The sequence below is a fragment of the Mirounga angustirostris genome, unplaced genomic scaffold (assembly GCF_029215605.1).
Source record: "Mirounga angustirostris isolate CCGP_5_RB_7025 unplaced genomic scaffold, mMirAng1.0.hap1 SCAF_2, whole genome shotgun sequence".
Classification (NCBI taxonomy): Eukaryota; Metazoa; Chordata; class Mammalia; order Carnivora; family Phocidae; genus Mirounga; species Mirounga angustirostris.
In genome coordinates this window covers 185705998-185733577 of record NW_026991710.1, presented here as the reverse complement: position 1 = coordinate 185733577, position 27580 = coordinate 185705998, and the positions used below count along the sequence as shown (strand labels likewise).

At 40.9% G+C, this 27580-nt stretch overlaps 2 protein-coding genes and 1 pseudogene across 2 annotated transcripts in view; 2 read left to right on the top strand and 1 right to left on the bottom strand.

Moving 5' to 3' along the window:
- Window positions 1-58: 58 nt before the first annotated feature.
- LOC123847863 (cytochrome P450 4V2) lies at window positions 59-25666 on the top strand. The gene is made up of 11 exons (XM_045879679.3): window positions 59-551; window positions 5283-5395; window positions 6832-6917; window positions 7706-7896; window positions 8295-8364; window positions 10167-10293; window positions 12231-12413; window positions 15344-15446; window positions 19558-19692; window positions 19785-19964; window positions 21166-25666. The coding sequence occupies exons 1-11, from the start codon at window positions 338-340 to the stop codon at window positions 21336-21338; spliced, it is 1575 nt and encodes a 524-aa protein (XP_045735635.1). The 5' UTR covers window positions 59-337; the 3' UTR covers window positions 21339-25666.
- KLKB1 (kallikrein B1) overlaps window positions 12421-27580 on the top strand; it is a 40190-nt gene continuing 25030 nt past the window's right edge. Inside the window, exon 1 of the mRNA XM_045879678.3 lies at window positions 12421-12441. The gene's annotated coding sequence lies outside the window, so the exon portion shown is untranslated. The remainder of the gene's footprint in view (window positions 12442-27580) is intronic.
- Window positions 18183-19535, bottom strand: LOC123849011 (protein SET-like; annotated as a pseudogene).

Below are 27580 nucleotides of genomic sequence, written 5' to 3'. Positions count from 1 at the left end.
TTTGCCGAACGCAGTAACAACCCCATCCGTGCTTTTCCTGGAGCCTGCGAGGCTCCCGCCTAGTCCCGAGAACCAGGGCGGCCCCTGCAGCGGGAAGCCCGGGTCTCGGGGTCCCCGTTTCAGGGAGGCCAGGCCTGGGCCTGTCCCCGGTGGGAAGAGGAGGAAGCAGTGAGCGGGCCGGGCGCCACCTCTTCGCCCTTCGGGGCGCGCTGGCCTCCCTGCGGAGTCCCGAAACTCCTCCCAGGACCAGCGCACTTGACCTCCAGGGGACCGACCAGCACCCCGCCCCTGCTCTCCGGGCAGTCTCGGTCCGGGTGCGGAGCAGACCGCTGGCGCGATGCTGGTGCTGTGGCTGGTGCACTGGGGGCAGAAGCTGCTGATGTGGGGCGCGCTGAGCGCCATCTCGGTGGGGGGCGCCGCCCTAATCCTGAACCTCCTGCAGATGCTGGCGAGCTACGCGCGGAAATGGCAGCAGATGAGGCCCGTCCCCGCGTTACCCGGCGCCTTCCCGTTCGTGGGACACTCGCTGGGGATGAAGCCGGGCGGGACAGGTAAGGGACCGCGCCCAGGCCGGCCGGCTGCCCCCGGGGATCGGGGGGCTCCCTGCCTGCGGGGCCCCCGCCTATCAGGAAGCCCCAGGGTGCAGGAGCTCCTCGGGGCCTCAGCCGGCTCTGCACCTTCTCCCCGCGCGCCCGCCTTCTCGGCAACCGAGAGCACCTCTACTTGCGGTGCTGGCTTGTTAGGAGAGAAGAATCTGTCACCCGCTGGAGAGTGGATTCCCAGTTCTATCCAGTTTGCCCTGTGACACCTGGTAAAATTGTCAGGGCTCCCTGCTTCACGTGAACTTTTTCTTTATGCATAGGCTAGAACGCAGTATTTCTAACGTCCTGTCCTTCTGCGTTTTCTCTTCTTTCTCACTTCCTAGCTACTCCTATCTCAAAGCACTTCCAGGCTTGTCTCTTGGCTGTTAAAACCTGAAGGGCAGAAAGTTCCCTGGAACTGGGCAAGTATCTTAAAACAGTACCATCATCCTCCACCCACCCACTGCCCTCTGGAAAATCAAAACCTGAAGGGCAGAAAGTTCCCTGGAACTGGGCAAGTATCTTAAAACAGTACCATCATCCTCCACCCACCCACTGCCCTCTGGAAAATCAGGGACTAGAGATTGATTTGAGACTTCTCTCCCTCCCCACATCGCAAGACTTGACCACAACTTCCTTTCTCGACCTTCTTATTTTAGTTTTTTTTTTTTTTTTAAAGATTTTATTTATTTATTCTTGAGAGACAGAGAGAGAGAGAGGCAGAGGGAGAAGCAGGCTCCCAAGGAGCAGGGAGCCCGATGTGGGACTCGATCCCAGGACCCTGGGATCATGACCTGAGCCGAAGGCAGACGCTTAACCATCTGAGCCACCCAGGCGCCCATCTTATTTTAGTTTTAAGGAGGTTACATAATAACAGTAAACTCTGAGGGCAGGGCCTTCTGGCAAACTTACACAGCATGCTTTAAAGGCCTTAGTTATTACACAGTGAATTGTTTTCTACTGATATCTTTTTGAAGAGACTGATTTATGCTTTGTTGATGAGAAAAACAAAACACTTTAAGTTAGAAAGCTCTCAACGTACCTGGTTTTTACAGTTTCCCATCGGGGACAGTGAATTAGATCTTAGCACTTCACTTCATTTTAATGGGTGTATACGTTGGGATACCCAGAACTGAAAAAATTTGCCCAAAATGAAGTATTCTAAAATAAGCCTAGGGCCACAACCTTTAGTTTCACATCAGATTAATTGTAAATAACAGTTTTACAAGTTGAACATTAGCTCCAAAGCTTGAGGCATTCTTTTTCAGCTCAGACCCCCCCACCCACCCCCAAAAGGCCGTCATTTCAACTTCACAGAAATAGATAAGGCCTCATGGGGGAGTGTTTATCAAAATATTGAAAATGTTTTCTAGCAGAAGAAATCCAAGTTAACTTTTCATCACCTAAACATCAATGTGACTAATGTTACAAATGATCCAATAATGCATTTAGATATATGAAAACCATGTTTGTAAAAATTATCTTAGTTAATACTAAAACCAGAGCTAACCTCTCCTTCTACCCTGAGGCCTTATAGCATTAAAAAAATAATTGTGTACATATATTAATCTCCCACCCCCAAAAAGAAATAACATGCTTTAAAAAATCTCATCATATTCTTTTGGGAAATTTTTTTAAGAATTGAAATCTCCAGTGAATGAGACCTGTTTCAAAATATACGGTGAGTTGACTGGAATATTTAAAATAATTCTCCCTGGAGTTACTTTCTGGGTGAAGAGAATGACAATATACTGGCTTTTACAAAGGGACTTTTTAATCCAGCAAGTACTGGATTTTGGCATCAGGCAAAGCTCTGCTCACTCTAAATTTGAGAAGTTGTTTCAAACTCTCTAAAAGGAAGAGAGCAAGAGAAGAAAAAGGAACAGAGAAGAACTACAACAACAGCCAGAAAACACTGAACAGAATGGCAATATCAATAATTAAATGTAAATGGACTGAGTTCTCCAATCAAAAGACATGGTGTGGCTGAATGGATAGAAAAACAAGACCTATCTATATGCTGCATATGAAAGACTCACTTTAGACACAAGGACACACACAGACCGAACATGAAGTGGTAGAAAAAAGATGTTTCATGCAAATGGAAACCAAGAGAAAGCTGGGAAGCTATACTTGTACCAGGCAAAATAGACTTTAAGACAAAGATTAAAAAAACCAAGAGGGCATTCCATAATGATAAAGGGGTCAATCCAACAAGAAGATATAGCATTTGTAAATATATATACACCTAACAGACGAGCACCAAAATATATAAGGCAAACATGAAAGCTAAGTTAGAGGGTTTTTTTTTTAAACCCTTTACTTGTAAAAGTAATTGTATGACAGAGTTATTTTAAGGAGTAAATTTAATGCATGGTGTTTCTAGACCACTGTCTAGAACTTGGTTAGAGTAAGTTCCTTAATTTTCAATCAAACATGGAGCCCTGCCTTGTACCCAACATTGAGCTAAACAAAGTGGTTGATGTTGGATTATTCTAAGATATATTCCCTGTTCTCAGTGACCTTGACTCTTGGGCAGGAGGCTGTGCTTTTGATTTGTGGCCACTGTCCAAATTCTGGTCTCAATAATCTCACCTGGAGTTCTGCAGTTGACTTTTCATTGGCCTTTCAAACCAATCTCTTGCTTTTTAGTCCATTATGTCAACACCTGCCTTTTCCAACTGTTCTCTGATATTGGACCCGATACCTTCAAACCACGGGCTCACACTTTCCTGTCTCCTCTGTCAGATCAGACCAAGGCAGGCGGTGATTATCACAAAGCGTGGTATTTTGACACTGTTGATTTGACCCAGCTCTTTTCATAGAAACTTTGACAACTGTTTGGACCAGGAGACATTTTGAAGCAATAGCATGTAATGGTTAAGATAGCACATTGTAGGATCTTAACTGCCTTAAGTACAAAGGCAGATTCTGTCATTTACTAGCTCTGTGATATTGGGCAAGTTAGCTGTGCACAGTTTCCTCAACTGGGACAGTAATAATAGTGACTTTCCTCTAACTATGGTGAGGCATAAAAGACCATGTACCAAGAACCTTAACACGAGCTCTGACGTATAATAACTTGCTGCAGTAAATGAACATGACATAATGGATGTTAGCTATTTTAGGATGATTATTACCAGGTTTTGATGTGCCGAAATATGCACTTTAAAAAAAAAATCAGTGTTTATTTAGCATCATACGCGATGGACATCTGTGAGCCTTAGCTCCTCTCCTCCTGTATTTTGTGCAGCCTGCCCTGAAGCTTACTGATGAATGAGGAGCAGAGATGGGCTAAGCATGTACACATATTGGCATTGAAAACGAGCTGAAAAGTTGAATGGTTCATTTTTTATGCCATGTCCATTTGTCCTTGGTGCCCAAATATCTATGTCAAAATAGCTCTGTCAAAAATCTTAAGTACTGTATTAGTAGTCTCACAGTGGGGTTGGAATTAGCCTTGCTGTTGTTAATCAGGCATTCCCTTTGTCCAGAAGAAGCCCTGAATTCCCATATGCCTACCAACTAGCCTGCCCCTCCCCACCCCTCCCTACCTAGATTTTCCCAGCAATTTCTGCCCCATTTCCTGACATGTAATCAACTCCCCAGCTAGGACTCAAATCCTCCCTTAACTTCATCTTGTTCGACTTGTGTTCTGAAAGCATGTCTAACCTTTGCCATGTCTTTTCTCTGAGGTCTGAACCCTGTATATTAATTCTTTATTCACTGGCTACTGTCCTTTGTTCCTACCCAGATGACATTCATCAATATGGCATTTCCTCACGGAGAGTTTTGTCATGGCTTGATCTCTCATAATGCCATACTGCATTCTCCAGAGGGGGGCCTGATGGAAAAGTGTTGACTCCCAAGTTTTCCACACTCCTTTGATGCTGCGGTTGGGATTGATGGTCATCATTTCCCCACACCTGAAGCAAGGGCCTGCCATATCACACAGCCAATGCCCCTAACCCTGGCAGCATTGAATCCCAGCCTTTTCCCCACCCCCAGTGGCCTCAGTATACCCAGGTGATCTCACCACATTAGTGCTCTTGTCCTAAAATATGACTCCAGTCATGCTAGTCCTCATCAGAAACTTCCAATTACTCCTTACAGTGTATAAAAGAAAATCAAAGCCTCCAACGCTCCAACCTCCTGTTCCAATGGTATCACCCCATCTTATGCTTTGGCTGCACCTTTGGGGAATTTCCAGACCTCCATGCTTCTGCTCTGCTGTTTCTGCTGCTTGGCTTACATTCTGTAAGCCCCTGTTTCCCCTTTTCTGCCTATAAAAATAAAACTCATTTTTTAATGCTCAAATGCCATCTCCTTCATGAAATTTTTTTCAGCCCTCTCAATGAGAATCAAGAACTCCTCAGACTAGAACTTGTCTTTTAGCAACCATTTCATTTTCTCTGGTGTTACAAAAGTCGCCATCTTCCATGGTTAGAAGATCCTTGAGAGTAGGGATTGGGTCCTTTGGAGGTGCATGTTCCTTGGATGTTATCTTCCTCACAATTAAATTACCCTCGCCATTCAATCATGTCATTAAATAGGGACTGTGTGGTTTACCTTGAAGATGTGAGAGACGTGGGAAATATTAAGTGACTTGCCCAAAGTAAATAAGTAAACAAAAAACAAAACAAAAAAACAACTCAAAAGACACGACAAGAAACTCTTTGAAAATTAAATATTTTCTCCCAGAATTTTTTCAGCAGGTCATTTATTACAGCGAAGAATACCGACACCAGCCACTCCTGAAACTCTGGCTTGGGCCCATACCGGTAATAGCCATTTATAATGCAGAAAGCGTGGAGGTGAGTGTGCGGTCAATATGACCACTATTCCACTGCATGTCTGATGGTGTGAGAGTCTCATCAGAATAAATACAGCAACAATGTTCTTATATTTAATTGAATTCAGTATATTCAGCATTTCATTACGTATTTTTGGCTATGTGGGTGCCATTTAATGCTTTCCAGATATCGTCTAAATCCTGGGGAGGGTAGCAGCCTCTGGACAAAGCAGCCTCTGGACACATTTGTTATCAGGTCCAAGATATCTGTTCTCCTTTTTTTTTTTTTTTTTTTTGAAAATCTGCATAAGGATATAGTTTTGTAGAACCATAAATAGATTATTCTGTAAGGTGAGCACACATGTTATCTGCCAGGCACTGTTTCAGGAGTCCAAAAATGTAAGACTAACAAAGTATGAGTGTTTTTCTTAAGGTGATCAGAGTCTCAGATCTGTTACAAATTTATTATTCCAAGGTAATTTTCTTAAAAAAGAATTCTCCCCTGATATCGATAGGGTAGATATCATTAATCCATGCTGTTGAGATAACTGCTCAGAAAGATTGTATACCTTTTACTTAACATTATGACACCAGGGAGATTATCTTGTGGTTTGATGAGAAAAGGATTTGGGTCAGGGAGTAAGAATGGGATAAACAGAGCTTCTTGGAACAAAATTAAACATAACTTCCTAGGCAATAATGCTGGGATATGTCTTTCTTAGTTATTGCAGTGAAAATGTTGAATTTCTCTGGTACCACACTGTAGCAGCCTGGTTCAGAATAGACAGTGAGGAGACAGGTGTAGGATTTCAGCCACTGCTGACTTGGTATGAGCAGGTCTGGTGTGTGTGAGAGATCTGTCCAGAGTGCAGGACTGGAGTGAGGAGCCTGGGGAGCATTTTGTGCTCAGACCTAAATACTCATCCCTTCTACTCCACTTGGATTCTAGGTGATCTGATCACATTCATGGCTTTCAGTGTTACTCACATGCTGGAGATACTCAAATGTGTACTTCTAGGTCAAGTCTTTATCCTGAGCATCATTCCTGTTTCAGACCATAGCAACTTGAATGTCTCCAAGTCAGTATGCCCAAAAATGAACTTGTGATTTTTATCTCCCTGGACATGGTCATCCTTGGATTCATTTATCTTCTCTCTCCTATCCTCCTACCCTCAATAAATGACTCCACTTGGTTCCTAGTTCATGGTAGGATCCAGGGCATCACCTTAGACATTTTCCTTTTTCTCAACTCCATTTATTCCCAAGACTGAATGACAGTTATATGTTCAAAACTCTACCTGACTTTCTTTAAGGCACAGGAATAAAAATGAATCACAGAGAAATAATACTTATAAGATGTTCCTTTAAAAAGCAGTGGTCTAGCCAGGTAGAATTCAACTTAAGAGTTGAAATTGTTTTGATGTCTATATATCTCTCAATTTTTTTTCTCTTTCCAAGGTAATTTTAACTAGTTCAAGTCAAATTGACAAATCCTATATGTACAAGTTCCTGGTACCATGGCTTGGCCTGGGACTTCTTACAAGGTAAGTCAGTGTAGATTTGTAAAGCTGTCTCATAGAAACAGTTACTTCAATAGGTAACGTGTTATGTCAGGAATGGCCACGAAGTAGTTCTCCTGTCTGCAAGACTGTGCTACCAGGAAGTGGGGGAGAAAGCTGGAAGGAAAGGTCTGGAGAACAATGGGCTCTGACAGAGAGGAGTCCAGGGTGTATGGTCATCTACAGCCACGGGACTCAATAATGATGATGACCAGTGTTTCAAGAAGAGTCAGGTCCTGATGTATGAATGGAGTAAAGCAAAGAAGAACTTGGGGCAGGCAGATCTTGAAAATCTAGTGGAAAAGGCAGTCATCTCCAGCAAAGTATATGGAGCACAAAATCTCAGTCCGGAAATAGGACTCCATCCTCTGAGAGAGGGCCTGCCAAGAAAAAGGCAGGACCCTTGTGGGGTCTGTGGAGAATATGAAGATAGTAGAGATCAAAGTAGAATCATAGACCATAGGGATCATCTGAGGACTGAGGTTTTAATAGAGGGGAGAAAAAATAAATTTTAGAAACTCGGAGCTTGGAAATTTAGAAAAATTCTTAAATTTTTCAATTTTTATGAGTGCCCCTTTAAATTTTAGTAGCATAGAATAATATCTAAACTATCCACATTCTGTAGCTATCTATATGAATCTTTGTCATTCTGACCAAAGCATTTGAGAATCTATAGATTAAGCTCTTTGAGGAGAGTTTTGTTGACTTGGCTAAATTTATACTTTGTTTCTGATGTAGCTTCTCTTGTTTGTAACCATGTATTTTGTTTCTAGTACTGGAAGCAAGTGGCGATCTAGGAGAAAAATGTTAACACCTACTTTCCATTTTACAATTCTGGAAGATTTCTTAGATATCATGAATAAACAAGCAAATATATTGGTTAATAAGCTTGAAAAACATGTTAACCAAGAAGCATTTAACTGCTTTTTTTACATCACTCTTTGTACCTTAGATATAATTTGTGGTAAGTTTCATTGACTTGTTCCTAAAGTTACGGTGTAGAGATAGGATGGCCCAAACAGAAAATAATATTCCAGTGGGAAGGTGACCGAGGGGATCTTGAAGGGATACTGGGTTTTTCAGGGTGGTCTTATTGCTCGGCCCTCTGGGAAGCAGCAGCCCCTGGGAGGGCTTTGAGCAAAACAGTCACAGAGCCAACATGCCTGGGAAGGCAGAGGGAAGAAGGAGCAGGAACGGGGAGTAGAAGATATAGGAGAAGAAGCAAAAGGGGGAGAGAACAATTTTAAAATCTCTGAGGACAAGAACAGGACTTATATCTTTTTTTTTAAGTGTTTGCGATTGGAAAATAAACAGAGGATATGTGCTCGAACTGAATGGTTGCTTCTTGCCTGTGTTTTGCAGAAACAGCTATGGGGAAGAATATTGGTGCTCAGAGTAATGATGATTCCAAATATGTCCATGCAGTTTATAAGTAAGTGAAGTCCTTTTAATTATCTTTAAAATGGTTCCTGATTAGGGCTTAAAAAATTATAACTAATAATTTGTGAGTATCTTTTTCATTGTTTCAAAATGAAACTTTATACTGAAATGGACGTAGTCATTTAAGTATGTATTTGGCCAGTAGTGGAATGGTTTTGTAAATCATGACACACCCAGATTATGCCATAATTTAAAATGATTATTTTGTAATATATTGAAAGATTATATTATGATGCTAAGTGATAAAGATAAAATGAGTTTTTTAGTATGATTACCACTAGGTATAAAAATTATTTATAGAAAGAAAAAACTAGAAGATACTATACCAAAATCTTAGCTATGGTTATTATTGTTTTGTGTGTGTGCTTCTCTTTCTTATACTGTTCTGTTTTTGTTGTTGTTCATTCTCCTTTCCCATAGTTTCTGCTCTGACTATGTATTATTTTTTAATTGAAATAATCAATTTTACTTTAAAAATGGCTTGCGGGGGCGCCTGGGTGGCTCAGTTGGTTGGGCAGCTGCCTTCAGCTCAGGTCATGATCCTGGAGTCCCGGGATCGAGTCCCGCATCGGGCTCCCTGCTCGGCGGGGAGTCTGCTTCTCCCTCTGACCCTCCCCCACTCATGCTCTCTCTCATTCTCTCTCTCAATAAATAAAATCTTAAAAAAAAAAAAATGGCTTGCAAGTATTCAACTATTAAGAGTCAGGGCCAGGATTTGAATTAATGTTTCCTATCTTTAAGTTCACTGTTCATTTCATTTTATTTTTATAAGTATTTACTGAGCATCTGTCACCTGCCACTCATGGCCTTAGGTGCTGAGTAGTTTTATAGCAACACACAAACAGGAAGAATAGCAGGGAGACACACATGGAAACAAACGAACGCAAACATAAATTCTAATAATTGCTTAGAAAGAAAAGATCAAGTTGACATTAGAAGGAAAACGGGGTGGCACCTAGATGGCTCAGTCCATTAAGTGTCCAACTCTTCATTTTGGCTCAGGTCATGATCTCAGGGTTGTGAGATCAAGCCCCTCGTGGGGCTCTGTGTTGAGCGTGGAGCCTACTTGGGATTCTCTCTCTCCCTCTGCCCCTCTGCTTGAGCTTTGTCTCTCTTTCTCTCTTGAGAAAGAAAGAAAGAGAGAAAGAAAGAAGAGAAAGAGAAAAGGAAAGGAAAAGAAAGAAAAGAAAAAGGAAAACAGGGACACGTCCTATGGATGAGTGGTCAGGAAACGTATCTTTGAAGAACTGTCTAAAAGTGTCTAAGCCAGTCTCAAAGAAGGGGGATCTATTGAGGTCTTACTTCTTTATCACTGGAAATGACAAGGGAGGTACTCAGGACAGCTGTGTGACCAATGGGTATCTGACGAGCACTTCTTTTTGGAAGAGGGCAACCACTTGTATTCTGTCACTCCAGAGGAGTGATCAAGCTAATGAGTGGATATTAAAAAGAGGCAGATATCATCCCAACATGTGATCCAAGAGCCACAGCAGCCTTGGGAGGTCAAGAACTCTTTCTGAAGAAACAGAAGCACACATCAGATGGCCATCTAGTAAGGATGTTCTATAATGAATTCTTCCTTCTGCTAATGAAACCATTAAAATTGTAAGCTTCATTGGATATGTAAAAGCCCATGCATTCATTGTTGAGCATAAAACACGGGTCTCTTAGTAGCCTCTAAGACAAATCATCCTCATTTCCATATATTACCCTTGTTGAGAGCAGGCACCAAATAGGTGCTAAAGAAATACATTTTCCCCCATGTATCAGCTAATGTATTTTTCCTATGTATAGAATGAGTGATGTGATACATCAGAGAATGAAGATGCCCTGGCTCTGGCTTGATTTTTTGTTTCTTATGCTTAAAGAAGGACGGGAACACAAAAGGAGCCTAGAGATCCTACATAATTTTACCAATAATGTAAGTCCTCAGTTTATTTTTGTATTGTGGTAAAATATACCTAATATAAAAATTTGCCATTATAGCCATTTTAAATGTCCAACTTGGTGGCATTAAATACATTCACAATGCTATGCAGCCATCACCACTATCCATTTCCAGAACTTTTTTAAATCCATGACTTTTATGTTTTGTGAATATACCCGGTGTAGGACCATGAAGCCCGTGCCTCATAAAATTTGAATTGAATAACGGAAAAAAGTAGGCAACATGATTACATTTCAATTACGTATTTAGTAAATATTAATTAAGCACTTGTTAAGTGGCAAATGCACTATCAAATGTTAGAAATATAGTAATGAGTAGGACATCTATGTTCCCTACTCTAAAAAGGTTTGTTTAGTAAAGGAGGTTATCTATTAAAAAATGACAAAATGCAATACGAACTGTGAATATTTATTAACAAACAGGGTGCTGTATTAAGAGAATAAAAAGATGAGGATTATAAGGGTCTTATGGAAAACGTATGGAAAGACAGTAGTTTTCAAAGGCAAGGGGCCTTTATACTAGTATTTCAACTTGGAAGAAATTAAAATTAACTGGATATTACTATTTTATGTCCAGTTCAATGATAACAAAGAGATAGTGATGTTGTTTTGGATATAGGATGTCAGTCTGTGTTAAAGATGAATCTAGAGCAATCACCTGGCTTAGGAGACTTGCCAACAGTTTGTATTTTATGGGTATAATTGAGTTCTTCCTCAGTTTTCATGCATTAATATCAATATCAATAATTAATGAATTTCAAACTGGATGAACAGTATTATTCATTTAATAAGTATTGAAAATTGCATACTGAATGCGAGGCACCAGGGGTTCCATCAGGAGATCTTGCGCTCAAAGAACTTAGGGTCTATTCATTCAAACCATTTAGTAGCAGGTTTGGTCAATTGCCTAATAGGAGAAAAAAAAGTTGAGTTGATGGGCTTTAATGCTTTCATTCATTCAGCAAATAATGAGCGTTCTCAAAATGCCAGGCAGTGCTCTAGAGGTTGGAAATATATCAATGAACAAAGACAAATTTGCTACCATGTGGGTCATACATTTGACTTAGAGGAGAAGGGCACAAAATAGGAAGTATAACATCATGCCAGATGGCAAGGGAAATGGGAAAAAATAAAGCAGGCTTGGAAAGATAGTGCTAGGGACTAGCATCGCAGGCATCAGGGAAGGTCTTTCTGATAGTGTGACAATGAGCAGAGATTTGAAAGAAAGGAGGGAGCCAGCCCTGCGGAGGAAGGAGGAAGGAGGAAGGAGTAGTCTCACCAGAAGGAACAGCAAGCAAACAGGTGAACTGACCGGCAACTTGCTATTTCTTTTTTCCAATACGACATGTAATTGAGCGATGTGTAGTCTACTCTATAAGGATTGCATTCTCTCCAGCACCAATACTTTTAGAGATGATTATGCTATACCCCATTGGAAAGACTGTAAAAATAGCACTTGAAAATTCTGAAGTTGCCTGACATTAAATTCATTTTTAGAAGTCTTATCAAATAATGCCCTAAAATAGGGGCGCCTGGGTGGCTCAGTTGTTAAGCGTCTGCCTTCGGCTCAAGTCATGATCTCAGGGTCCTGGGATCGAGTGCCGCATCAGGCTCCCTGCTCAGCGGGAAGCCTGCTTCTCTCTCTTCCACTCCCCCTGCTTGTGTTCCCTCTAGCTGTCTCTCTCTCTCTCTGTCAAATAAGTAAATAAAATCTTAAAAAAAAAAAATAATGCCCTAAAATTGAACAGGAAACTTGACTATACTTTTACAAGAGCCTAAGTTATTGTTGTGATAGCAAGGATAGGAAAGGTTTAGAAAAAATAAGCTAAAGAAGCTAGTATATTTTCATAGGAAAGTGTATTTTTAGGTTATAATAAATTGCAGACAAAACATGTCATTGTTAAATCATAGGTCATCGCTGAACGGGCCAATGAAATGAAGAGAGAAGAACACGGAAGTGCTGACAAGGACTCTTCCCCCTTCAAAACTAAACACAGGGCTTTTCTTGACTTGCTTTTAAATGTGACTGATGATGAAGGGAACAAGCTAAGTCATGAAGATATTCGAGAAGAAGTTGACACCTTCATGTTTGAGGTATTCTATGTCATCATGTTATTTTCAGGTATCACTAACTAAACCTCAGTTATTTTTTAGAACCTTTAATATTATTTTTTAAGTTTAATGAAATTTTATTTATTTATTTTAAAGATTTATTTATTTTAGAGAGGGGGGAGGGGCAGAGGGAGAGAGAGAATCCCAAGCAGACTCCCCACTGAGCACGGAGCCCCATGTGGTTTTCCATCCCACAGCCTGAGATCATGACCTGAGCCAAAACCAAGAGTTGGACGCTTAACCGACTGCGCCACCCAGGTGCCCCTAATGAAATTTTAAAGTAGCTTAATATAACTAAGGAAGAGTCATTAGATTAGCATTAAAGATTATAAAATTTAAGAACCTAATTAAGTATCAGAACAATTTCCTTGTTCAGAAAATCTTTGATTCATGGTGGGTACAGTGTAGACACGTTTTTTTTTTTTCCCTCAAGAAAACCTAAGGTCTGTCAGGCTTTTCTAAGCAGAAGAGCAGCCAGAAATTACTGTCAGTCTCTATATCGCTTCGGGCTTCCTTTTAATCTCTAAAACCCATGAGTCTCTTCCTTCACTAGCTTCTTTTAAAGAAGCCTGTTTTCTTCCTGCCTCTACCAATGAGTACTTAGCTACTGCTCTGAGCTGCCCTAACTAAAGAAGAAAGCAAGAGCCCTCCCGTAGAGAATTTAACCAGTTTGTAAATCTAAAAAGATTTCTGATCTTCAAATAATAATAGCAATAATAAAAGATGCAGTTTTTACAGAGATAATTCTAATTAACCGTATTAAATACTACAAGGAGTGAGTCTCTCAATGTGTGGATTGCCAAGTAAAGAAATGGTTTTTTTAAGCACCACGTGGTAGTATTTTGGAAGTGGAGGAAAGCAAAAGGCATCAGTGGTTTTCGACGGCTCAGCTTATGCTCAGTGGTGTGTTACCTGCTCCGCCTAGAGCCGTCTGGATGTGATGCTAGCGCTCGTCTGTCCGATCTTCCTGAGGGAGGACAGTCTGCGTGCTGGAGCGGAAAGCGGGCGGTGTTGAGCGTCTGTCCACTTGGGTTCTCCTCCTGGTTCATACTGGCCATATGAGATGCTTTCAGTCATCCCCGATCTCTGTCACAGCTTTCCTGTGTAAAATAGAGAGATGGCCTAGATCAGTGATTTCAAACTTCTTTTTTAAGCAGAGCACTTTATTGAAAAGAAATGTTATGCAGAAAATCAGAAAATGGACATCTACTTAGTTAAAAAGTGGAGAGGGGTTCAGCATGTGGGCTCTGGGGCCAAGTCCCAGCCATACCTTGTCCTGGAGGTGTGACCTTGGGCACCTCATCCAGCCTTTCTGGGCTTCAGCGTCCTCATTGTCAGACAACAGGCCTCACTGATTAGATTAATAATTTTTAAAGTGTCCTGAGAGGGACACCTGGGTGGCTCAGTCGGTTAAACAGCTGCCTTCAGCTCGGGTCATGATCCCAGGGTCCTGGGATCGAGTCCCACATCGGGCTCCCTGCTCTGCAGGAAGCCTGCTTCTCCGGCTCCCTCTAGTGTTTCCCCCACTTGTGCTCTCTGGCTCTCTCTCTGTCAAATTAAAAAAAAAAAAAAAAAAAGTAAAATGTCCTGAGAATCGTGCCTGACACGTAGGAAGTATGTAGCAGATATTGGCTGTTATTCAGTGTTGAAGGGGAGAGACCTTCTCACATCTCCACCCTGTATACACACACACACACACACACACACACGTGTGCATACACACACACGGACACATACACACATACACTGTCATCCATGCACCTCTACGGACACATACATTCATGTATATGGCACACACACATCCATCTCCCACCGGTGACCTCTCACACTCATGAAAACAACCAGACCAGTGAATGATCTCTTTCTTCCAGTTTTAACATTCTTTGAAATCCTGAGGTTTTTTTCTTTGCATTGAATAGGAGGCATGCCCCCGACTGTAATAGTGAGACCTCCTCCCTAAGGTGGATGTGCCCTGCCTTTCATTGCCTGGCTGCCAGCCACTAGATATGCAGGTTTCTGCCCCTGCCCTAGCCCAGTGGTGCGCTCCTGTAAAGTCCGTGCTTTGTTTTGCTTCATCCAGCTTTCTCTGGGTAGCAGACAAAATGAAATAGGACGTTCAGCCTCAGTATTTGATCTCAGAAATGTGAATAACAGTATCAAGTGTTTCGTGAAGTTTTTGTGAAGAACAATTGTGTTAGTTTCTGCCAAAGTACTTAGTGTTTTGCCTAGAACTCAGCACATATTAAAATGAAGATATTTATCAACTTCTTGCTGTGGAGAATGCTCAGAACTGCATATATACTCCCTGGTGTCCAGCATCGACAGGTAAAGCCTACCTTGCAAAGGAGGGGAAAGTAGAGAAGTACAGATCTGGCAAGCTGGCTCACAAAAAGCAGACTTTTCCCGCCTTTTCTTTTTTTTAAGATTTTATTTATTTATTTGAAAGAAAGCACGAGCACGGGGTGGCAGGCAGAGGGAGAAGCAGACTCCCCGCCGAGCAGGGAGCCCGATGCGGGCCCCGATCCCAGGACCCCAGGATCACAACCTGAGCCGAAGGCAGCCGCTTCACCAGCTGAGCCACCCAGGCGCCCCTGGCCTTTTCCCCCTTTAAAGCTGCCCGGTGCGCCTGTTCCTTGGAATGCCCCTTTATTGGCATAGCTGAGCCACTTCTCACCAAGTAGAAAGCTCCATGTAGTGGTGAAATGTCTCTCTAAGCATGATCCTCCCCCTTGAAGGGATTATTTTACATGTTTGCTTCTCACCAAGGTGAGGTGCTGTGGGCAATTAATTTGTTATGTTCTGGAGTCACACTGCAGCTGTCAAAGCCAGAGACAGTTCAAAACAGAGCCATCATTCGTGACCTTTTCGATACCGCTCTGCTTCTTAAGCCATGTCTCTTCTCACATCCGCAGGGCCATGATACGACAGCAGCAGCAATAAACTGGTCCTTGTATCTATTGGGTTCTCACCCAGAAGCCCAGAAACGAGTGGACAGGGAACTGGAAGAAGTGTTTGGTATGTTTGGCCCCATCATTAGCTGCCCCATGGGTCCCAAGTCCACTGAAACCAACGCCATTCATGCTCCTCGAGGATGTGCAGTAGGACCTGTTGTAGAGACACTGTCATAAGCAGGAAAGCTCCCATATAGGACCCCTTCCAGTACTGGAGCCTTTGCGAGGCCTCTTCTGCTCACCTCCAGGCATTTGCTACCTGCCTGGCATGTGACTGCATTGGGCCAGATGCTGGGGTTGCACAAATAAATGCTGTATCTCCAAGGACCTCACTGCTTAGTAGGTGAGCCAGCCATTGTGCATGAAGCATGCAGTCCTGGCTATGCACTGGAGTGACATGGAGAAGGTGCTCTTTGGGAGCAGCGAGGAACAGGTGATGTTAGTTAGAGGGCGTCCAGGAAAGCTGTTCCATATTGGATTGCATCTGGCCACAAATGGGAGGAGAGGTGGGGTCTGCTGGTGGACATAAATTTCTATTATACAACCAGCAATCTGCTGGTTATATAGCTAGTTATACAAGGTATAGGACTGTAGGTAGGGAGTCCTAGGCTGCAGTCAATAGGGATGTCATCAGAGGCCCAGTCTTGCTCTTTTTTCTCTCTGTTCTTCACCATTCTGGCTTTTGTCTTCTTGATTGTTGTTCTAGGTCTCATGTTTGTCTTCAAGACAAGAGGAAAGGGGAAGGGGGAATGAAGGATGTATTAGTTTCCTGGGGCTGCTATAACAAATTCTATAAACTGGGTGGCTTAAAACAACAGATATGTATTCTTTCACAGTTCTGAACACCAGAAATCCAAAATCATTATTGCTGAGCCTAAATCAATGTGCTGACAGGTTGTTCTCCTTCCGGAAGCCTAGGGGAAATCTGTTCTTTCTCACTTCTGGTGCCTGCCAGCATTCCTTGGTTTATGGTCCATCACTCAAATCTCTGCCTCTATTCACAGCACCTTCTCTTCTCTCTCTGTGTGTGTGTGCGTGTGTGTGTGAGAGAGAGAGAGAGAGAGCGAGAGCTCTCTTCCTCTCTTATAAAGACATTTGTGATGACATTCAGAGCCCACCTGTATAATCCAGGATAATCTCCCCATTTTTAGATCATTAACTGAATCAAATCTGCAAAGACACCCTTTTCCCAAATAAGGGAACATTTACAGGTCCCAGGGATTAGTACGTGAGACATGTAGGGGCCATCGTCAGCCGACCACAAGGGGCCACACATTGTGCCATCACTTTTATCCTTTGTTTAATCACACATCACATGGCTCCCAAAGCTGGGAGGAGAAAATGAAAGATTGGGTCAGCCAACCAACAAAGTGTATCTGATGCAGTTGCATTGAGAAAAGAACTAAGAAAGGAAAAATGAAGATAAAAGGAGGAGAGGGCAGGCATTCTAGAATGAGGAGAACAGATGAACAATGACACAGAAGTGGAAACGTTTGGAGGACAGTAGTAAATAGTGAGCGGCAGCTAGAATTTAGAACATATAGCAGAACGTATTGAAAGATGAGGTTGGACAAGTAGTTTATGTGTTGAGGTTGGACAAGTGTTCATGTGATGTGAGGACTAGAATTTCATATCAAGAGGGAAGACTTTATTTTGTGGAATGGAGACAATCTAAACTTATTGGCTCTGTTTCTATAGTCATTTTTTTTCTGTATTGATTTTAATTTCTCTCATATTGCCTATGGTGAATTAATTTGGTCTTTGAAAAGCTCACACATTATTTTGGGATACGTTCACATTTTGTATCCTCTACAATGTGTAGCTCATTGCTGGTCTCAAAAATACTTTTTGATCTCACATCATTAAAACACCATTATTCTAGATGCTTTATTCTGCTCCTCCTCATGTTTTCTTTGATGGTATGGTGCCTCACTTTTTCTTCTATCCCCAGTATTAGCTCTAAAATTTCATGAGCAACTAATCTTTGGACATTGAGTTGCAAGTATTAATTCCTCTTGTTACACATAAAATTAACCATTTATTTGTGTATGTTTAGTTGTAACAAAGCAACTTGTAACTGATCATCCTTTTCCCCCCAGTGAAACAAAAAGAAAATTTTAAAATAAACAGGAAAATAATTACAATAGAGAATGTCAATTCCAGATAAGGTCTTACAGGCTTGCTGTGTCTCCCATTGAGTGGTAGGGCTCAAGTCCTGAGGAGAGAATTTTATTTCTAAAGTGTCATCCTAAACTGCAAGGATGCCCATTAAACAACACAATTAAACATGCCAAAGGAGAAATCATGTTGTCAAGATGCCCACTTTACCTGCCTAAGCATCTCTAACCCACCCTTCCCTGATCTTCTAGAAACCCATTTAAAAATAAATAAATAAAAGCACGAGAAAGTAGACAGATACATATTGGTAAATGCTAACTGTCCATATTCACGTAAAGACACAGTGTAATCTCTGAGCCCAATATTGAGGAAAAGGAGAAGAGCTAGAATTCTGTGCACTACCACATGGGGACCAAGCACTCCCCAGCTTCTAGCAGAGCTAAGGGAGCAGAAGGGTTGTTTTTTTGTTTTTGTTTTGTTTTGTTTTAGTTTTTTTGGTCCCCCACAGAGCACAATAGTGTTGTTTATATGAAGTTTTGGTTGAGACAGAAAGGGATAAAAATGAATTGGAATAGGAAAGGGTAGAGTTTCTCTTCCCAGTGTATTGTGCTCAAGGTATTGCCCACCCCACCCTGCCCCCAAATAAGTTGAGAACCATGGTGTAAAGGAGAGAAGAGAGATTTCAAGAACAGCATGACTGAGCACAAGGGGACTGGAGAAAATTAAAACAAGAAGATTGGAATCCATCAGTCTTCCATTTGTCATCTCCTCCACCCTCTTTTCCTCCCTCCCCTACTTCCTCATCTTCTCCTTCATTCTCATTCCCCTCTTCATTAGTATATTCTCCTCCTCCTCCATCCCCTTCTTCATCATCCATGTCAGGAACTAAGTGGTACTGTCATGGATTTGGCCAAATACCATCTTGGATGTCCTCTCCTAACTCATCTGTACCTGACTAAGAATGGTCAGTAAACCAGAGAAAGAAGCTCTCTGGTTCCTCATGCTCCCTCTTCCTGCTGGCTTTATTTTGCATTTGACTTGAGCATCTCATCAAATCCTTTCAATTTCCATTTGATTTCAGTAGGCTTTGAAGATGGATCACATTCTCATCCAGATGAAATTCTTTGGAGAGAAATTTATTTTTGAAGGAAGGGTTTTTTTATCAAAATGAATATCTATTCTATAACCTGATTTAATATCTTCAAATTCGGTCACTTTGACTCTGGTCAGATAATACAGTGCCTCTTCATCTTCCTCTCCAAGTAATGGCAGATTTGTGGGTGGCTGACAGATGCTGTTACCCCAGAATTTGGGATTTAGGTGATCAATTCCAACCTCCTTTGAAAACACAGTTGGGGTGGTTTGTTATACTTCTGTTATCCCTTCAAAATTCTTCACTGGTTTTTTCCTTAAGTCCATCTATTTCATTTTGTACTTCATCAGTATGTTCAGTTGCTCCTTGCTATTCTTTTCCTTCCTGTGGCACATCCAGAGAGGGAGAGGTTGATGTCTCCTCTGGCCTGGAGGCAGGAGGCAATCTTAGTGTCTTTGTTTGATGCAGGAACAAAAAGCATTTAGGGGCCATGTTGGGGGGAGAGTCCAAGAATCTGACCCAAGAGAAGATGCACATCTGGAAGCTCTGACAACTCAAAATTAACCATTTTAAAGTGTATGATTTAGTACATTCACAATGTTGTACAACCATTACTCCATCTAATTCCAAGACATTTTCAGTACCCCGAAAGGTAACCCTGTACTGTTAATCAGCCATACCCCATTCCCTCTTCCTCCAGCCCCCAGCAACCAATAATTTACTCTCTGTCTCTATGGATTTACCTGTTCTGAGAACTTCCTATGAATGGAATCATACTATGCATGACCTTTTTTGTCTGGTTTCTTTTACTTAATGCGTCTCATTTTATCAGGTATAATATTAGAAATCCTACTTTGGCTGTAGGTATTTAACATTTGGTGCTTTGATTAATTCCTCCTTGATGTCCCATTCCCCAAGCCCGTAGAGTTCTTTCATTGTCATCTCATGTATTTCCTTTAACCAGGGAAGTCTGATCATCCTGCTTCCTTAGAGGACCTGAAGAAACTCAAATACTTGGAATGTGTCATTAAGGAGAGCCTTCGCCTTTTTCCTCCTGTTCCTTTGTTTGCCCGTAATCTTACTGAAGATTGTGAAGTTGGTAAGAACTCTGTAATCAGGAGAGTAGGGAGAATGGATTTTTTAATGTCCATCTTACTCCATTCTTACGACATATTGCCTACCTCTTGACAGGGGGTTACAAAATTGTGCAAGGCTCTCAAGCCATCATCGTTCCCTATGCACTGCATAGAGATCCAAGATACTTCCCAAATCCTGAGGAGTTCCAGCCCGAGCGGTTCTTTCCTGAGAATTTGCAAGGACGCCATCCATATGCATACGTGCCCTTCTCTGCTGGACCCAGAAACTGTATAGGTTTGTATCCATCAGAATTGGTTTCACCTTTCCAGCCCACATGGTAGTGGGTTTCTCAGAATAATTTCTTTGAGATGTAGTGTCTCATAGGCAACAGTCTTAAAAAACTGATCTCCTTTCTCCTCCCCCTCACTATACATTACTGTTCCAAAAAAGACTGTCATAAGGATTAATTTTCTAGGACTGCCATTACAAAATACTACCAGCTGGTCTGGCTTAAACAACAGATAATCATTTTCTCATATTCTGGAAGCTGGAAGTCTGAAATCGAGGGGTCAGCAGGGTTGGTTTCTTCTGAGGCCTTTCTAAAGCTCAGCTTATAGATGGTCATCTCCCTGTATCTCCACGGGGTCTTTCCTGTGTGTTTCGTGTCCTCATTTCTTCTTTTTTTTTTTAGAAAAAAAAAAAAAAACAGTCAGATTGGATTAGGGTCCATCCATGTAACCTCATTTTAAGTTAATTAACCTCTATAAAAATCCTATCTGCAAAAACAGTCACATTCCAAGGTACGAGGGTTAGGGCTTCAACATATGAATATGGGGGGACACAGTTCAGCCCATAACATAAAGCACAATCAGTTACATGGTAGAGTTTTAAAATGTTGTTGATTTTGGATCAAAGTAGAATATATTTTATATAGTAGAAAACTTATTTGTAGTGATTAGCTGTATTTAACCTAATATCTGTGTTTGTTGCTTTTAAGAATTGCATCTTGCAAGATGAAAACATAGAATGCTTACCATATGGTCAGCTGAAGTACTTAAAACAAAATGAATGCACATCACCATGCATTACAAACACTTTGGCTTTAGGATCTCTAGCATTTTATCATCCATGTAAATGCAGGTGTTAGTAAAATGAGGTCAGATTTAAATGGATGAATCTGAAGCATATTTACTATAGTAAATTAAAGGCCCAATAAGAAAGCCATCTAAAGTAGTGATTCTCATGCTTCAGTGACCAGAATTCATCTGGGTTATTGCTCAAATACAAATACCTACCCCACTCCAACTATTTGGATGCACTGGGTAGGAGCAGAGAAGGGAACTGAAGAATCTTCATTTTTAACAAACATCCCAAGGATTCTGATTGTCCCTACTGTGGAAATATAAAATCACTTGCTTCCTCTAATAGGACCTATGATTTCTCAGATTTAAGATATATGTATAAATAAAGTAATGCTATTTACATTAATTTGAAGGTCAAAGATTTGCCATAATGGAAGAAAAGGCCATTCTTTCCTGCATCCTGAGGCATTTTTGGGTAGAATCCAACCAGAAAAGAGAAGAACTTGGTCTAGCAGGAGAGTTGATTCTTCGTCCAGCTAATGGCATCTGGATCAAGTTGAAGAGGAGAAATACAGATGAATCCTAACCATATAATTGGACTGTGCCTTTGTCATGTAAAAGTTCTTTCTTGAAGGAAATTGGATTTATAATTTCTAGATCAGAGTTCAACACTCTTAGTCCCTAGACCTATTTCTTTCTTGTCCCTGCTTACGTTGCAGTCAAGTCCAACAAAGAGTTTTATATTTTCATCACCACCATAGATCTTACCCTTGGTTTTGATCCCAAAAGTAGAGTTAACTGATGATGGCACCCAAATAAACATAGGACAAGTTTTTCAACAGAGGTAGCCACTGACCAACTCAATTTCAATTGGCAGATCCAAAGGATATAATTTAATTAAAGTTCCAGAATTTTTTTTAAGGTATTCTTATTGACTGGGGAACATATATATGCATGTACACATATGCATTTACTTTGAAAAAGGTGATTAATTAAGTACTTAGACATAAGAAGCTTAAGTTTTTAAATTATATGAGTGGCATCAATTATGAGAAGAATTATTATTATAGCGCTTTTTGGATTTTATCACCTAGAGTAGATAATTTGTAAGTTGACTCATAGGTTCTGTTCCTATTTCCCTTTTGATTAAGTCCTTATAGCCATGACTTCATTATTCATAGTATCACAACTACCCTTATATATCGTACAAGGTTGGGAAAGATTCCTCTTGGTAATAACCAATCCCCCACATTGTGTCAGGGTTGAGTAATGGCTTTCGGAGCTGGACGGTCCTTATTGCTTATCTAGGTGTACTCCCTTTTATTAGAAGAAGGGAATGAGGTCAATGAGAAGGTAAGTTTCTGCCCAGAGTCATGCTACGAGTGGGCGATAGGGCCAGATATAGAGGTCTGTACTCTACATCTCTCCACTCCCAGTGCGATAGGCTTCACTATGTCTGCTTTTACTTTATTGGAACTCAGGTCTGTAACTAGATGTGTCATTACAACACAGATTTTCTGCCTCTTATTTTGGATATTTCTTCTAGAATTCTTCCATCATTAAAGGAAAAGATAAGCCATTCATCTATATTTAGTAACCAGTAATATCTCACTTAGTTTAGGGTTAGGCAAGTAAATTCAATGCTCCAGAACATACCTATCGAGCTGATAGCTGACATACATTCTCTGAATTTTAATTCCATAGGTAGTATCTCTACTCCCTCACTCAGTGACTTTAAAAAACATTTAATAAACTTAATAAGATTGTTTTTTCAATACTCCCAAGGCAATAGCAGATAGAAGCAACAAATTAAGAGGATGGAATTTCTATTCTTCAAAGAATATCAGAGGAAGAGATTATAAAACCAAAGCCATTTGCAAGCACTTCAGGCTGAGTTATTTAGGGCAGGGTCAGAAGCTCTACCCACATTACAATCCCAAGAAACCCTTGTGCAGACAACCCAGTTGCTAAATTGATGAGAAAAAGTCAAGGAAGTATATGATACAGTTGAAAAAGAGTCCCATCATATGCTTACCTTTGTTATCTAAAAAGTGGATATAGGCAGAAAATCTTATTCCCAGATGACTATAGATAATCAAAGTTTTATTCTTGGAAATTAGCATTATTTCTCAATTTTATGCATTTAGATATAAAACTTGTGTTATTTTTCCTTCCTTTCCTTTTCTTCCCCCTTTCTTTTTTTAGTGACCCTACATTGGATGTAAAACTAAATTTAAAGTAAAACATTTTTTGATGTTACCTTTTATTTTTTTTTTATTTTATTTTTTTTAAAGATTTTATTTATTTATTTGAGAGAGAGAATGAGACAGAGAGAGAGAGCATGAGATGGAGGATCAGAGGGAGAAGCAGACTCCCTGCCGAGCAGGGAGCCCGATGCGGGACTCGATCCCGGGACTCCAGGATCGTGACCTGAGCCGAAGGCAGTCGCTTAACCGACTGAGCCACCCAGGCACCCTGATGTTACCTTTTAGCCTAAGGTCTTCATGTGGCCCCAGAATAATTTGTTATTTGTGTTTTAATGGGAAATTCTCTTAACCATGTTAGAGGTGGAATTGAGAAATTATGTTATACTCTGTGGTATCAAAACGCAGATGCTGGCTTTTTATTTTTTTTTAAATAAGACGATGATCTAATATCTGTGACCCTATTACCTGTCTTACTACTGCTTGACAGAGGTATCTCAAGAAAAATAAATTAAATTTTAATCATACATGCTACATTTTATTTTAAGAACTGATGTCAGTTTGAAATATAGATAGGTTTAAAGGCAAATTAGTGGGTGACCAATTCATAATGAGTAATAAAAGAAATAGCACGTTTGAGCTGATGTCAACAGTACTACTCAGATTTTCTAACAAAATGTTCCTTGTACCATTGTCATAGACTGATTTTGAGTTTTCCTGACTCTGAAGAATTAACCAGAGGAGAAATAGAAATACCAACACATTTTGCTCAGCAGAAACTGAAATCTCGGGGCACCTGGGTGGCTCAGTTGGTTAAGCGACTGCCTTTGGCTCAGGTCATGATCCTGAAGTCCTAGGATCGAGTCCCACATCGGGCTCCCTGCTCAGCGGGGGGTCTGCTTCCCCCTCTGCCCTCTTCCCTCTTGTGCTCTCTGTCTCTCAAATAAATAAATAAAATCTTTAAAAAAAAAAAAAAAAGAAACTGAAATCTCCCACAGAAGCCTGGGAATCAACAAAACTATCAGCATCATTGGATCTCAGGCATTTATAGTCTATAAACCTTACCAGGTGATGGATTAGTGAACTGATTGATGTTCTGTTCATTGTCAAGACAACTAAAGAATGTCAGTTTTTGGACCAAGTGACCTGTCTCACAGTGAAAGAAATGCTGTGAAAAAAAAAATCAATTTTTACTCTGGAATATATCTGGAAGACGAAAATGTTTTTCTTTCCAGCATCTAATGAGATGCTGGTAGGCACATGACAAATTTTTTAGTCTGTCTGGAAGCCTCCCCCCCTTTTTTAAGGAACAGTACCCTCTTTATCTTTGGAACTATCCCATGATAAATACCTCCCCCCTTTTATTAAGGAACAGTACCCTTTTTATCTTTGGAACTATCCCATGATAAATACCTCCCCCCTTTTTCTTCCGTTTCTCACCTTTTTGCTTCCCCAACATGCACACTGTGAATACACAGTTTTAGTTGATGATGCCATGTTCTTAGGCAATCTTGTTCTTTTGACTTAAGTTGATTGACCCAAGCAGGGGCCAACTCTGAGTTCTGCCTTTGGGAATCAGTGGAGGTTTTAAGTTGTGAGACTGGGGATCAACTGATAGTTGAGCCTCTGGAGCAGCCACTAGGAGATGGGAAGAAGGTGATGGGTAAAGAAGAAGCAGAGGGAAGAAATGGAGAGAATCCTGGAAGGTCCACATCCTGCGTTCCAGGCGATGCGGAAGCTCACCTGCATGTCTGCCCTGTGCACTGTTGGGTTGTTCTCCTCTACCCTGGAGCTCAAGGGCCAGGCTATTGTCATTTTGCTTAGGTTGATTATCTTTCATTTCTAACCAAAAGCAACTTAGTGTTTGTCAGCTCAGCTATGGGATGAAGGAAGTTGCTCTATTCTTTGGACATGATCTTAGATTTTCATCCTCTGTCCTTTGTGCTGTTCAATACTTCCCTAGGCTGGATAACATCAGCCAATAACATATGTCTGCTAGTCATTTAAATGCAATAGAATTTTTAATAAGATTTAACTGACACTGTATTAGTTTCAGGTATATAGCACCATGATTTGATGTTTTTATGTATGTGAAATGATAAATGCAATAGCATTTGAGGACATACAGGGTTTCCACCTTTTCTAAGATGATAGGAAATGAAAAGTCCAGTGCTTTATTTTAGAATATAGCTGGGATTAGCCAAACACAAGAGTCTAGTTTCTTAGCTCCCTCCCGATGTATTCCCCAGACTAATTCATCATTATTTCTTGCTTTAATTAAACCAGATTCACCCCAGTTTTCATTCTGGCTATCTGTATTCCAAATTCCAGGGACAAATCTCTCATCTGTAATTACTACGAATGGACTGTGTATTCTGTCCTCTGCTTCTTGTGCAGAAATTCACCAAACAGGAGTATTTCTTTGGACCTTTTACACTGAATTCAATTTCTAAATTCACTCCCAGCCTGCAGTTGTTCCTCCCCCAACTCTCTTGATCCCATGAGATACCTTGTGGTCCCTCCTTTTTCCTTCCCATCACTTCCTGCCTCCTCCTCCCCAGAATTTGCTTGTGATTGCGGTTCACATGAGTCCTTTCCTGTCTTTCCTGGTATTCGCCAATGTAGGTCTTGTGGAAATTAAGGCTCAAACTCCTATTTCTATATCAAAAACTTATGATAGCCTTTAACTCAAAAGAAGATCATTACTGTATGTACGCATGATTATCTTATTTCTAGACTGTTTTAAACTTATTTTTGAATGCTATACATAGTTTAAAAATATGTGTTTTAGCTGAATGGTAACAGGTGTGTCAGCACAAGCCTGCTTTCTGGGCACTCCCAGGATGGAGGCTTACCTCTCTTTCACCATATTGTACTCTTGGCCTCCTTTCTTGCTCAAGTCAATCGCCAGTTTGAAGTTTTATGCTTATGGAAACAGAATAAATTAAGACCTTTAATCCACTCGGACACACTTAATGTTCTTCATATGGCCACAGCTTTGTAGGCATGTGATTGTGCTTCAGACTTTTTGGCCTCCTGTGCCTCCATCATTAATTGTTATTCCATCAGTACTGCTTGATGTTGTATCCAGGGCTGATTCCTTATCACCAGAAACAATGTTGTTTATGAAAGCCAAGGATGGCAGTGTCTCCTATTGAGCAATTAAATGGAACCTCGAGAGGACATCTGCTCCCCACAGAGCATATTCATGGGATTAAGGCCAGTCTGGCTATTAGTCCAATAATTGCTGTCAGTAGTATCTATGACTGGCAGCTCATCCTCACTTATAAGAATGACAGTGACTTTCATACGTGACTTAGATGGTCCACAACTGTGGGTAAAGGACCATCCTGTCCTCAATATCTTGCTCTCTTCCTTCTTTCCTTCCTTCCTCCCTTCTGCCATCCCTCCTCCCTTCCTACTTCCTTCCTTCTCTCTTTCTCTGTTTCTCTCTCTCTTTCTCTCTTTCTTTCTTTCTTTCTCTTTCTCTTCCTTCCTTCCTTCTCTCTTTCTCTGTTTCTCTCTGTTTCTCCCTTTCTTTCTCTCTCTTTCTCTTCCTTCCTCCTTCCTTCCTTCCTTCTCTCTTTCTCTGTTTCTCTCTCTTTCTCTCTTTCTTTCTTTCTCTTTCTCTTCCTTCCTTCCTTAGTTCCTTCCTTCCTTAGTTCCTTCCTTCTTTCCTTCCTTCTTCCCTTCTCCCATCCCGCCCTCCCTTCTTCCTTCCTTCCTTCTCTCTTTCTCTGTTTCTCTCTCTCTTTCTCTTCCTTCCTTCCTTCTCTCTTTCTCTGTTTCTCTCTCTCTTTCTTTCTCTCTCTTCCTTTCTTCTCTCTCTCTCTCTTTCTTTCCTTCCTTCCTTCCTTCCCCTTCTGTCCTTCCATCCATCCTTCCTTCCTTAAGAAAATTTAATTTCTTATTTATTTATGTATTTATTCATCATTTCACTCTTTCCTTCAATAAATGTTTGCCAAGTACTACTCAGGGCTCTGGGGCTAGAGACCCAAGCCTATCAGCAAGGTGTGAGGGCTAACATGCAGCAGAAAAACAATATAAAAATGAGCAAATAGGGAACACAATGTAGATAGTGGTAGGTGCTGTGAAGAAAAATAAAGCATAGTAGAGGCAGGAGGGATGGAAGATGCCTTTTTAAATGAGATGTTTAACAATGGCATCTCATGTTTCCTACTGCCCTTTCCTCTTTTTGATCCCTCACAAATAGTCTATTCTACACTCCCCTTATAGCTGTTACCCTACCACAGCTGTTCTGCTAAAATATTTATTTTGTAATTTATTCTATTATATATAATATATATTATATATACTAATATATATTATAAAATATATTAATATATATTTTATTTATGTATGTATTTATAACAGTGGTGTTACATATATAAGAGACCTTAGTTCTCACTGAGGTGCACTGGGAAGAGCAGAGCCTAAAGTGTGACCCTTCGCAGGGACATTTAATGCTGTAGAGATGCAGAGAGCAGAAATCTTTCAAGAGATGCAAGCACCAAAGACCTTTCTCAGTGAACTGAGGTTCTTTTCCTAATGAGCAGCAGAGTGTAGCTTTTGTTCATCTATCTCCTTCCCGGTCACCCCATCTCCTGGACACACAGCAGCTTCA

Coding starts and splice junctions, on each gene's coding strand:
- LOC123847863 (XM_045879679.3), top strand. CDS start 338: ATGCTGGTGCTGTGGCTGGTGCACTGGGGGCAGAAGCTGCTGATGTGG. Junction 552..5,282: donor GATGAAGCCGGGCGGGACAG/GTAAGGGACCGC, acceptor ATTTTCTCCCAG/AATTTTTTCAGCAGGTCATT. Junction 6,918..7,705: donor GGCCTGGGACTTCTTACAAG/GTAAGTCAGTGT, acceptor TTTTGTTTCTAG/TACTGGAAGCAAGTGGCGAT.